The sequence below is a fragment of the Spea bombifrons genome, chromosome 7, assembly GCF_027358695.1.
Source record: "Spea bombifrons isolate aSpeBom1 chromosome 7, aSpeBom1.2.pri, whole genome shotgun sequence".
NCBI lineage: Eukaryota > Metazoa > Chordata > Amphibia > Anura > Pelobatidae > Spea > Spea bombifrons.
Window position 1 is genome coordinate 15,353,443 of NC_071093.1, and position 13,803 is coordinate 15,367,245.

The 13,803-nt window shown below is 38.5% G+C and overlaps 1 protein-coding gene across 3 annotated transcripts in view; it reads right to left on the minus strand.

Moving 5' to 3' along the window:
* Positions 1-13,803, minus strand: part of PARD3B (par-3 family cell polarity regulator beta) — a 504,041-nt gene that overhangs the window by 267,404 nt on the left and 222,834 nt on the right. For all 3 annotated transcript variants that reach the window (XM_053471715.1, XM_053471717.1, XM_053471716.1), the window contains exon 16: positions 4,273-4,317. In XM_053471715.1, the coding sequence (XP_053327690.1) occupies positions 4,273-4,317 (45 nt within the window). The remainder of the gene's footprint in view (positions 1-4,272; positions 4,318-13,803) is intronic.

The window sequence follows — 13,803 nt, forward strand, 5'->3', positions numbered from 1 at the left end:
TCCATCTTATGGAGAATGAAGGACAGGGCATTAAAATACATTTCTTCATTCATTTGGCATAAACACGTACAGAGAATGTGTTTGTGTTTTATATCCATCACCCTGTAGAACAGAATCATGTTAGTATGACAGCCAGGTGTATATATGCAGGTTAAAGAGAACTGACTGCAAAATGCTTTTGTACATGTATCACAGAACCAGTACTGTATCCCGGTACTGTCACAAACAAGTATGTTATTGCTACAATACCAACAATACAATAATTCCATATCCCCCAGGCAGGTGCCCATCATAATGAAGGATCGGAGGTGTTATATGTCAAGAACAGCAAAGAAATTGCCAACACATGTGAGTTAGATTCGGAAACCCTGTGCATTAACTTCAAGCAGCCAATCAGTCGTCAGACTATAGAGATGGTGGGTAGTTGCAGCCACAGAGCTGCAGAGTCTTCATCAGATAAGTGTTTTTACTTATTTATTGTTTTTGCAGAATTCATATTAAAGCACTCCCAGAGTAAACTCTCCCTTATTAATCAGCACATTGGGTCACTGTGATTGCTATTGTGGAACTGATACCGTCATATATGGGAGTTAGGAAGCGCTCTGTATTTGGATTACGGCACTTGGAACAACTGCACACATTTATATTAAGCTGGCAAGCAGGTACACACTCTGCTAAGCACTTTAAAAAGAACGTGCCTCAATTTTATGTTTGCTTCATATGATATCCCTTTATGATCCCTGCATATGTGATTTAAAGAATTGTAGAACACGCACAATCTATTTCCAAGGCTGGATGAGTTAATATTTCCTACTAGCCCTGGTTAACGATGCTCCACCGAACGCACAAAGTAAAATGAATTATCCCTCAGTGGAGCAGAAATAAAAATTAGTGTTCGGGATTGCAATTTACTACCAAAATGCATATTAAAGAACTTAATGCAATTTTTGAAGTGCAAAAGAAAAATAATACTAGATTCATTTAGCATGCGGTATTTATTATAAAAATGATATTATTACATCATCTATCATGTTATTATAAGTGGGTTTTATATGTTTTTTTTTAGCTGTGTTCTCATTTTAATGTACTAGTAACAGATTTTCAGAGCCAGGAATAAATTTAAAGTTGGCAGAGCATAATAATAAATATATATGCGCAATCTTATGCAGGGTTTTTCTTGTAGAAGAAGAAAATAAAGCTGACAAAAGTGTGATATGTTTCAAGTATATTAGGCAACATAACTATATTTTAATTAACCTGCAATAATTACATTGAGAGATGAAGCAGTGAATTGTAGTTAATATGTTTGTCTCATCCACAAGATTCTGTTCATCCCGGACCATTAAGCAGCGTGCGTATAATATACTGCAGTTTAGTGAGTATTGGCTGTTCAGGAATTCACAAAAACAGAAAGCATTACCAGTGCAGGATTCTGGGCATAAATGAGCATTATTTGGCAATATTTTGTGTATAAAGGAGTAGTGAGCATTTTTACCTAAAATATTGCAAAAATTGGCAGTATGCATAATGCGAGGCTGTTGATGCTGTGAACAAGAGGGCTATCAGGTTTTTTTTTTTTTTTTTTTTTTATCAGGGGCAAATGTAATTACTGGCCAAGAAATAAGGTGACCTACAAAAAGTACTAGCAAACCAATCCAGCCCTGACCCACAGGTTAATTAGGGTTCATAACAGGTAAGCTGACAACATAATATTAGTGTATTATAGTCAGCAAGATTATATATGCTATTCAGTGTACAGGGAAAGCTTCGTAGACAATTAAAGAACAAAGGAATGGCCAAATGGTTCTTATCTGCTGTCAACGTCTGCCTCAATGTAACGCATGATTCACCATAAGTAAACTTGTACACAGCAACCAAAATTGATTTGGATAAATTCTTTATTTTGTTTTTGCCATGTCCGTTTTCTGGCAACGTATTTTGTTTCCTGACCGCTTGGTGTCGACGAAATTCAGAGCGATATGTTCAATGAGGGATATCTCTGTCACCTCCTGGACTCACAGCGGCATTAGCTTCAGGAAGAAATCCTAGATTTTGGATTTCAGGACCACCAACAGCAGCAGGAATACACCAATGGATAGACATACCTAGCATCATGCCATTGGATGGACTTTCCCCAAAAAATGTGACAATTTTGATGAATTGACTCATCCAATTGATAGAGCGGCAGCAGCACTGGGTAGGCACTGGCAGACATACAGATCTCACCACAAGCGACAGGACTCAATTTCTCCAAAAATTAGACAATATGTTTGAGTAAGGGAGGTGATAGAGCCACAATATCAGCAATGGGGGCAAAGGGCAGGCACATGCAGACACATTGAGCCACATGTTATGGGACTGAATTCACAGTCACCACTACATTCATTCCCCTCAGCCCGATGGGCTGGCACCCCAGTGTTATGCTCAGAGGACATGTAGTGAAGAGCCCGCTGCTGCTCTAGGGTCTAAAAACATAAAACTGATTGTCAACACAAACCAAAAACAATACAAAACTGCCTTCTCTGACAGCCCATAGTTTGGCTAGCCTAATTACTAATTAATAATAGCACACATTTATATTGTGCTCTACAAAAACATGAGGCTTTCCTGGTAGTGTAATTGTATTACTGAAACACAAACCAGGGACAGTATTTCAGGAAATGACACATTGCGCGAGCACCGTCTAGTCCCCTGGCTGGCCTGCCTAATTTGTGAAGAATATTTTTATTTATTTTGTGCTTTACAAAAATATGAGGCTTTGCAGTAAGTGTTTTATTGAAACACAGCCTAGGGACAGTATTTCAGGGAATGGCTTCTAATTTTAATATAGAAAAGCACCCTAAAATGAATGATTACATGTAAAAATATAATTATCCCAGTAGGAAAATACAATAAACTATCAGCAAGCGTATAGAATCCACTCTAGAATCCACTAGAATTAGTACAGCTTCTAGAATCCACTCCACCAACATTAATTTTCCGTACAATTCCGCTACATGTAGTATGGGCGTTGAGCCTCAGTCCCACCTGAGTGTAACACTGACTCTTATACCTCTCATCTGTCTCCGCAGCCACGAAGGTAAGATGGCGTCAGCAAGCGTATAGATCTGTGATTGTCCCTTACCCTTGTAACTGATTGGCCAGAGTAAATAAATCACAGCCATAAACAATGACACTGTTCCTCTACTTCATGTCACCATTGTTTTGGCTACTTGTACCTATCAATCATTTATTCTGTATCCTCCTATGCACCATCCCTTTCCACTTTCCCTGCTTAAAGAGGGCCAAAAACAGATATTAGAATATTCAGAGGATTCATGAAATAGTGTGAATAGGTACTGTGAAAGGGTTTTGACTGTTTAAAGTATGATAAAAAGGAGCTGACATAAAGTAAGTGATAAGTATAGGACAGCCTTCCACATCCAAACAGGATGAGATAGGCCTGAGCCTATTCTGAACATAAGACAAAGCCAAGGATCCAGCAGACAAAAATACTTCTTAAATGCCGCCAAATTCAGCTGTTTCCACGGCATGGTAAAAAGTTAAAATGGAAATACTGGAAAAAACATAGCCAATGAACCCTTTTGTGGAGAATATGGATTTTACTGGGGTGTCAAACACATTTAATGGATAACAGTACATTGAACACATTTCTCTTGGAGTTTTTGCTGGTCTCACTCACCCATCTATTAAAATGATGGAAAACAGGCTCAATGAAGCAGTCAGCAGCTTGCCTTTAAACACATTAACATATCTAGCAAAGAGGGCAACATGCTTTCTGCATCTTTAAATAACATAGTATTCGACTAGTTGGGGAACATTGTTATATCACAGACTTCCGCTGTCGGCCTTAGATCTGCGTTTCACTTTGGAACAATACAATAACGTTTATGAGAGGCGGCATACGACGACAGCTCAACAGTCTTGCTTAGAAACATAAACCCCGAGCCCTCCCCGAGCCCCACAAGTGTGAAGAAAATAAAACAGTCTCAATCAGCACATATGAAGATCAACAATGTTCCTGCTCCGAGACCTTGCACTTTCAAGTAAAGGAATATGCATTGGGGGATACGAATTTGTCTTTCTGTGACTGCTGTCTGTTTTGTGCACAAGCCAGTATTTGGTGTTTTCTTTTAAAGAGTGGCAGAGACCTTGAGCATTAATGAGCTTGGGTGTTTCCATCACCAGGTTCTCTGTAAACCCGATCCAGCTGTTAGGTGCACATAATCCCCTCTAAAAGCAGCTGGGGTAAAAACAGACAGAATTCCTTACCTGACTTCTGCACAGTCAAAGAGGCAACGTTCCTTTCATCTGCCACTGGGAGAAAAAAAGAGAAAACAGATACTGTTACCTGAGCCCAGGTTCACACATTAAACATCTAATCTTTCACACTTAACCGAATAAAGAGTTCTGTATTTTCTGCTAAATTGGTAGTGATTAGGTGTGCAATTCAAGCTCTTTACACAAAGTACACTGACACCTCAATAGTGGTTTGTAATTAATTAATAACATCAGATGTGTAAATTCTGGCTACAATTCTTTTCTATGTAGAATCAAATCTCTTTTGTGCCCTTTCAGTATCTCGTATGCTTAGACTTTTGGAATATTTTGCTCAGATTCAATAGTGATTTCCACATAAATCGAAATATTTTTAACCCCTTAAGGACAATGGGTGGTCCCAAAACCCATTGAAAACAATGCAGTTTGGGCCCGTACATGTACAGGCTTTGTCATTAAGGGATTAATGTTTTGTTTTTTTTTGAAAGGCCTACAGATTTTCCTGCATTTTGATTCTACGCTATGCATAAGTCTTCTTTATAGCAAGAAAATAAGTTAGAATAGACATCAATACCAAAGAGCCATAAACCACTGCTTCCAATGGGGAGGTGATGAACCTGCCTTTTTTTGCCAGACACTGCTAATATTTTGATATATTCATAAAGAGAAAATCATATTAATTCTTAAAGAAGCAGTTTTGGCTTATATGGAGATGTCGTCCCATGGCAGAATGGGCTCTTCTAGACTATAAGTAAGGGGCCCATGGATCTCATGTGGGCCCTTATCAGGCTTAGTCTCAAGATGCAAGGCCTACCCCCAATGTATGGAATGAAGCAATTGAAGGCTTCTATGGGTAAAAAGGGTAATATGGCCTCAGAGCTCAATGACAAGAGGGCTAGATCCTTGATCACCATTTTTGCTTTGTTTCTATTGGGATCCTAAAGCTTGTAGTATGTGTTTGCATTAATCTAAAGTATAAGCCTGTTCACAATTCAATGTACGGTGTTGGAAGTATCAATATGTGTATAGTGCACAAGGACTCATGGCGGTTCATGCAAAGTTTAGATGTTAAATTAGTTCCGTATTGCTTGGAGTCAATTTGAGATATTGCATGTATTAAACTGAATGTGATACTTAAATACCTTCCACTGCCATGTGCACTTTTTGACCTTAAGAAGCTGTCAAATGTAAGTTGTTATGTATGAAATCCTTAATAAACAATTTCAATATGGAATATATTAAAACCAAGAAGTTGGCTTACATGGGGCATTGTAGCCAGAGTACACAAGTCCTGTAACTTGGTACTCTATTCATCAGGCTGATCGCCTATCGATGGCTTGAAGCTTAGATTACCGCTAATATATGACACAATGTCAGCTGTTTCAAATCAACAAATGACCATGCTGAGTGAAGGAAAGGGAATAGTAACATAGGTGCATATACTAAATGAACGATGTTATAAAGAGATCTGGTTAAGAAAGACTGTCCTAAAGACAACAAAAACAACTGTGCCGTTTGTTAAGCCAGACATGCACGTAGATAAGAGAGGGGTAAGGGCTTGATGAAGACACCCAAGCCTTTTTATTTATGTCTGGGAATTTCCATCTGAAGAAGAGTCCTCTGAGGTCCCACAAGTTCATGTAACTTTACATATTTTGCCCAATAAAACAGGTATCAACTTTTCGTTTTATTGGAACAGCAACATAATATGTGGAGCTACAATGGAGTTGGGGAATCATAATGTTCATTCGGATCCTTGCATGAAAGAACTGGATTCTGATAGTTACATCTCACTGGCATTTTTATAAGCTAAAGGTAGATAGGACATAACAAATGCAGAACTGCTAATCTGATGATAATAAAAACATGTTTAGCACCCTAGTTTGCAGCATCTTTTAGAAACAGTGATTACAATTACCCAACTCAGTATTTATGTGCACAGAATTAAATATAAACCACAGATTGGCTTCTAACTTGTGCTGTTATTTTCTGCAGATCTTTATAACTATTTTCCATCCTGGGTAATAAAAAACCTAGCCGACTCCTACAAGTGCATATTTGGCCCCTCAATCCTATATAAGTGTGTCTAGCCTAGACTTACAAAGAAAAAGTAATTTGCAATCAGACAGATCATTTATCATGCGAACTAAAGATGTCTGGGTACAAGTTTCGAAGAGGGCAACAATGCATCTGTAGATCTACAAATAAATAGAGCTTCTGACACATACAGGGAACGTACATCTGCGACTCAATGGCAAATACCCATATTTTGTGTTGTTAGAGTTTTGACATGTGGGACAGGAAACGGAATTTTAAAGCAAAGCGCTGAAAACTAGGTGTCTGCTATATCCTGATGCAAAACGTCCCCGAGTCTAGACAACTTTGGTAACTTAAAAGGGAACTCCCATTGTTTTTTATTACTAGTATCACATTATTTTGAGGGTGGACACGTTGAAAAAGGTTGAGGCTCCAAAACATCTCCACTTTAGTGGTAAGCATTAAACATGTCTTGCGGATACACCGAATAGGAGTGTGTGCTGCCGATTATTTATTTCTATGATAAACAATAGAATGGCATAGTCTTAACCACCCAGTTTATGGAGCAATGGACTTCATTAAATAGACTTTATATTATTTGCATGGAGAATCAGCTTAGTGAGTAGTTTTAGCAGGGAAAGTTACCCAAAATATCACAACTACAACGGCAGCCCTCAGGTCTGCAGATAAAGGAAGCTTACCAGAGCAAAATTAAATCAAAGCTTTAGTTTATCCGAAACAGCATTACTATGAACTATATTTAACACAAAAACAAAATACCTCGATTATAAGACAAGGTTTTTTCAGAGCAAATAGAGGTCCGACTAAGATCCAGATCCCCCACAGCGCTGCAGGGGACCTGGATCCTCCTTGTCTGGCACCCGGTGGACGTCTGCCAACATCTGACAACCTTAGCTGCTGCCAGCACTTCTGCCAGGGCTTCTATGACGGAGCGGCGGCGTCACATGACCTTCCGGTGCACCACCACAGAAGCCCCGACAGACGTGCCGGCAGCAGTTGAGGTTGTCTGTGCGCATCATGCACCCTGTGAACGCTTGGGGGATGTGCACAGACAACCTCCACTGCGGGCACTTCCGCCGGGGCTTCTATGCCAGAGCACCGGTGTGACATGACCAGCAGCACCGGCCGGTCGCACAGACCTCCACCAGCTGCACCACTGGACACCAGGGAGTCTGAAGCACGGGGGGGACAAGACTAGGGACACACTGGTAAGTTGGTGGGGGGTAAAATGGTTTTCTGGAGGGACGGTGGCATATAGGGGGTTGAAAGGCATATCAGGGAGGCAGAGTGGCATATGGGGTGTATAAGGCATATATGGGGCAGAGTGGCATATCAGGGAGGCAGAGTGGCATATAGGGGGGTATAAGGCATATCTGGGGGCAGAGTGGCATATAGGGGGGCATAAGGCATATCTGGGGGCAGAGTAGCAAATAAAAGGAAATAAAAACAAAAAAACATTTTTTTCTCAATCATAGTTTTCATTAAATATGAAAAACTAGTTTACATGTGAATTAATATTTACTAGTAAAACTTTTTACCCATAGGGTAGTCTTATATTCAGGCTTTTTCTTTTTTTCCTAAAGTAATATTAAAACTTTGGGGGGTCATCTTAATTCAGGATTGTCTTATAGTTGAGCAAATACGGTACTTGTTCTTTCCATGGAATTTCCCCCTTTATTTAATCAGTTACCAGCCACAAACCACTATGCGCTGACGCTCAAAACATAATTAATTTTACTATGTGGGAAGCTCTTTTCTGCAAAATCTGCTTTTTATATTGTCGCAAATGAGTTAATGGGCAGACACTTGATAACCCAGTGATCGAGCTCATCCAGCTGTATCAAAAGGGTTAAAACACACTAAATATTTGGTTAGGGATCTGTGCCTTCATTTAATTTTAATTACTTGAAGGAAGATGTTTCTGGTATTATATTTCTTACGTTTTCTCAGAAGGGAAACCGAAAAACATTAATGCCGATCGGGGAGCAGCAGTCACTTTAAAATGCTAGTTTTCCCTATTAAGCAAACCTGGATGGAATTTGATGAGGTTAGCCTGTTTCCTGTAACTTAGAATTTGGAACAAAGGATGAATTAATGTGCGAGAGGAAGTACCTACCAATTTCACGGTAAAGTAAAACATTTCATGCGACAGGACAGCTGCTAACCTGGCTCCACTAGGTCTGGGGGATATATGTGATACTCATCACCTCGCACTTACAAAAAAAAAGTCATCTTTTACACATACAGATATGTTCACGACACAGGAAGGCTGATGCGGTCCCACAACATAGCTGAACCAGACCTGATATCTTGCGGTCATCGGAGAGAAGTAAACATCAGACGAAGATGTAATACTGAAAGCATGCAAGATGATAAAAAAAAAAAAATCACATAAAACCCGCTTTCTACATAATGTCTTGTTAAAGTTCCACATCTCCTTTAATTGAGCAGTGCAATCTGCTTTAATCACTGATCACTGTTAATGGAATAAGTTCCTGTTTCCAGAGATCTACCTTTTATCTTCACTTTATGATGCCCATAAGAATAAATGAAATTCCTCCAACCAGACTGAGCTCAGTTTACTGTATGAAATAGCAAGATCTTTTAACTCTAAAGGGGCTTCCATGTAGCATTGCAAGATGTGTGTGCAGGCACATGGTGTGTACTTTAATACATATGCATACCTGGGAACTTCCCAAGTCAGGCTACCCAGAGGCTCTGGAGAAGGGGGCTAACAGAATAATAAAATCCGCTTACATATAATGCTGCAGAGTTGCCCTCTTAAGAAAACAAGTAAGAACGCTGCATTCATTCAGCTGCAGAAGCGTAGGAAGCCATGTTTCTAGTTATACACCATCTGCTTCCTGTAGGGGCTGTCGAAAAAAGTAATGACTGTAAATGCACAACGCGTTTTGCCGGATAGGGGGCATCCTCAGGTGCTGAGAAGTAGAGAGACCTGGAGAATCAGGGTGAGATCCCAGGTATGTGCATATGTATGGTCCTTTTACATTTTCACGGTGTCCCCCTTGGAAACACCTGTTTCTGTAAGTCAAATTGTTATGTTATATATTATTTGTTATGTCCTGGTTACCCATTGTACAGCTCTGTGGAACATGATGGCGCTATATAAAACAATAAATAATAATAATAATAGTTGTTCAAGTTGCCTTAGCTGAGTTGCTGACGGAGTTCAGACTGTAATAAACAGTCTTTGATTTAGAAACAATATCCTCTCCCCTCTTCCATTTACAATAATTTGCATAATGTTTATCACCTTAGGACCCTAAGCAGCTTCCTTAAACGCCGCAAACAATATTTACCACCACTTGGTAGACAGGGGCTGCAGTTATATATTTGGTATGTAGAACGTACAGTATGTATATATTAAGTAAAATATTAAGTAAAATATAATGGGTGCCCTTAAAAGCAGCATCATACAATATTTTTTCGTTTTACAGCTTATTCCAAATGATGTGGCTGTAAAATTATTCAATTAAGGTTCCATCCCCAAAAGTAACAATAAATAAAAATAATTATTATGTTACAGTATGCTTCAATACAAAATGTCATAGCGCATTATATATTGATCCCAGGATAATTAAAAAAAAGATGAATCTGTTATAAATATGTACAGGAAATAAATATATTTAACGCTTTCAATGCAGCGCATACAGACAAATCTAGAATTCACATGCAAACATGTTTTAAAATTACACATTGACAGTGTAACACCCCCACCACTATAGGGAAACTGCCCCCCTCCACTTACAGCTAAACAATAGCTGGAGTTTTTTGTTTCGTTCTAACAATAGGAGTTATTGATGAGGATATAACTTTTTTTTTTTAAGTTCTTTTAAAGTTCTCTTAAAGTTACTTTACAGACGTCTAGATCTGAAGCTCAAAGTGACACTTTCAGCATTATTTTACCAATATCCAGTCCTTAAAGTTCTTCTAAACCCAAACAAAGGCAGTCCCCTATGCTATATACATATGATGGGTTTCTAATACATATTATATAGATATATATATATCTTTATCTGCAATCCACCACACTTGTAGGTGGCAGAGCAACACAATTCACTCAGCGACAGGTGGTGAGCTTCTCACTGGGATACCCCGTTCTAAATCTTTGAATACAACAATAAGCAGGCTATATATTTACAACATAATATCTCAGACCAAAGAAACAAAGAGGACTAGAATGGCAAGTTGAGGCAAGTGTTAAATGGGGTTTCCACTCTGAAAGACTTGGCCAAGCATTAGAGCTACAACGTTTTTGTTGGAGTGACCCCATAAATGAAAGACACCCCAACTTCTACATTGCTACTATGTGCACTTAAGCAAATACGCATGCCTCTAGTTCAAAGATCCCTCACCTGCACAACTAGATGTAGGAGTGCTGTTTATTTGGAAACACATGCTGCTTATTCATGCGACTTCTTCTGAGTAAAGTATGGTATTTTAAAAACAAAAGTTTCTTTTAAACCTGTTTATGGGAGTTTACTATACAAAATGTTTTCCCACTTACACATGTGCCACTTAGCCTGAGGCAAGTAACCCACATAGTCATAAGCATTTAGTGTTACATCTGCTTGATAACACTGGGGCTACAACAACGTTGCCCCAGAAAACGAAATAGAAAACAACAAAGGTGGGCCATAAGCAGTGATTTCAGCTGTTGTGTATAAAAATCCCTCTTTGTGTAAGTATAATATATTCAGTATTTCAGGTACAGTGACAAATAAGAAATGAGAGGGAAAAAATGTGATGCTCCAGGGAATAACGTCTGGTTTTGATGGATCTCTTCCAGTGACATGGACTTCTTGAGGCTGGGCGGCACACACATTAGAGAAATATAATAGAATACCTACCATCAATAAAACGTATTGTACAAACAATGAATTATACAAACGGGGCATTTAAAATAAAAGAAGCTCCATTTCATTGTGAGGTATCAGCGTGATTTATTTACGTTTGCGTATTGAAGTATACTTATCAGTTATAAAGGCTGGTCCCTTTCAGAAGGTTTCTGAGGTGTAAGATAAGCGCTTATCTGCTGTAAATGTATGTGCTTCTAAACTATCTATCTACAACACGAGGCAGGAAACCAACACCAAATATCATCATATATGTCTCTACGCTAACCATACTATATACTTTTATGTGTAGGGCCCTTCATACTGTTCAATGCCTGATGGACTGCACAGCTAGCAACAACGGGACTCCAGCTGTATTGTGCAAGTGGTGGCCCTACCATGTATGTAGATAAAAGGTACATACTGGATCTATCTCCTGACGGATATCACTCCATGCCGCCTCGCCATAAACAGGCTGCCATGATGGCAATTTATCGCCTCAAAAAATTTTGGCTTTAAACTCTAGCTTTAAAAAGTCATCTTCCCACTGTACCCATCTCTGGAATGAGCGATCAGCAGTGACATTCAATCTATGCACCTTAAACAATGTTTATTTAAAAATATATATGTTTGTCGTGTCAGTGAAGGTAGGGAAAACTGCACCAAAACATAGAATTTCATGGCAACAGCCATTCGGCCCATCTAGTCTAAGTGTCTTTTCACAAGACAGGCAAATATAAATCCCAAAATTAAAACTGTGTTACAATCCCTTACATCTCTTAAAATCTAACATGGACCCTAAAAGGTTTGCTCTCCTTAACACAATACAAGCTTTTTGAAAGTTGCCAAATTCCAGTAAAGTTATTGCTAACCCGAATTATGTTGTGTTGTAACATATTCATACAATAATCCTTTTCTCGCTGAATTAACCCCATCACAACAAGATCAGTGGAGTATAACTTTCTCAACAATATCACTTAACTGAAATTCATATAGTTTTGCAGCATAATACAGTAAGCCTGTAAATATAGCAATTGCGGTGGGGAAGGAGCATTGTTTTTATATACAACTAGCGGTATTCAGCTAAACTATTATAGTGACGTTATTATATATTATTACAGGTATATTTATTTGGGCTGAACCACCTAGTCGAGTATGCGGTGGTGCTTTCAGGTCACAACTTTTAAGATAAGTCCTTGTGTGGAATGACTGATGGATACAACACACACAGACTGTTAGAACTGATATAAAGATTAAAAGAAAGATTAAAAGAAAAAAAAATGAGGACTGCAGATAACATGCACAGAGATAAACCGAAGTCAATACATGAAAGGGGAGAAAGAGGCGCCATCATTTCAATCAATAAGCAGGACAATAGTCGCCACTAAATGAAAGACATTCTTTTAAATTTGGATTTCTAAAGCATCTGCTTGAATTGTTCTGCAAAAGACAAATCTTTAATAAGACATCATTCTTGAGATACTGGTGTTGGCTGCACACATGGAGATGACGAGTGCATTCTTATGTACATTTATCTACAATCTTTTTAATCAATTATCAAAAACAGCTACACTTAAAGCTTTGAACTTAATGGCATTTCAGCAATCGAAACAGGATGAATAACTAAAATAAGAGGCATTATCGAAGAAAGGAGAATTCAAGTAAATGCCTGCCATGTATGTACGGGACGTGTAATGCGAGCATGTTGTATGTGCATAGAATCGGTGTAAAAATACAAATAAACTACAAGAGAGAAAGCGAATGTACACAAGATACTCATATGGTTAACCTTTTGATAATAACCGGTAGGAACAGCTGTAATTATGAAGTGGACGTAAGTACGAAGATCTGGAAGAACCTGTCTTTTCACCAGCGGTGGGTTTTAATAATACAATTAAAACTATTTGTTTATAATCTACAGTATATTTAGATAATTTTTCTGGATTGGTCTGTACAGCTAATCTAAGCATTACATAGATTACTAATATATGTAAAAGACGTGTTTTAATTATCTATAATATTTAAGATGTGGATCATTTTTAATACTTGGGAAATAGTTTTAGCAACCACGAGAACTGTGGTCTGTGCATATTTCTTTTAAAAACCTCTTGGTCTAACAATAATATAATTAAGCATAGCAGCAAGGGTATCTGTTAACAGCAAAGAGAGTATGGTTACATACACCAATCATTCTTAATAAAAATAACTATCAACTAAAAGTTGCACTTCAAAACTACGGCCACGTCAATTTTAAGAGGGGAAGAATTTTTTTTTAAAAAAAATGAGATCGGATTTCAATGGAAATGTTTGCGGTGAAAACAGACTCTTAACTGTGCTCCACTAATTACGGTAGGTAACCTTGATATATATGCTGTCAAACAGCTGAATTTATACATTGCAAGGTAATTACAGAGTCGGTTATTAAAGTTACATAGGATATCTAATACAAAGCGTGCGCGAGCGCATTTATGTCTGGGGGACAAAGAATATTCTGCCAGATCCTATAACAAACCCACAAGTGGCTTCACTGCAGCAAAGGATTCTGGGGAATCCCATGGTTAAACAGAACAGACCCAGCTTGGCGTGTGCGAGTATATATTCACGCAGGGCC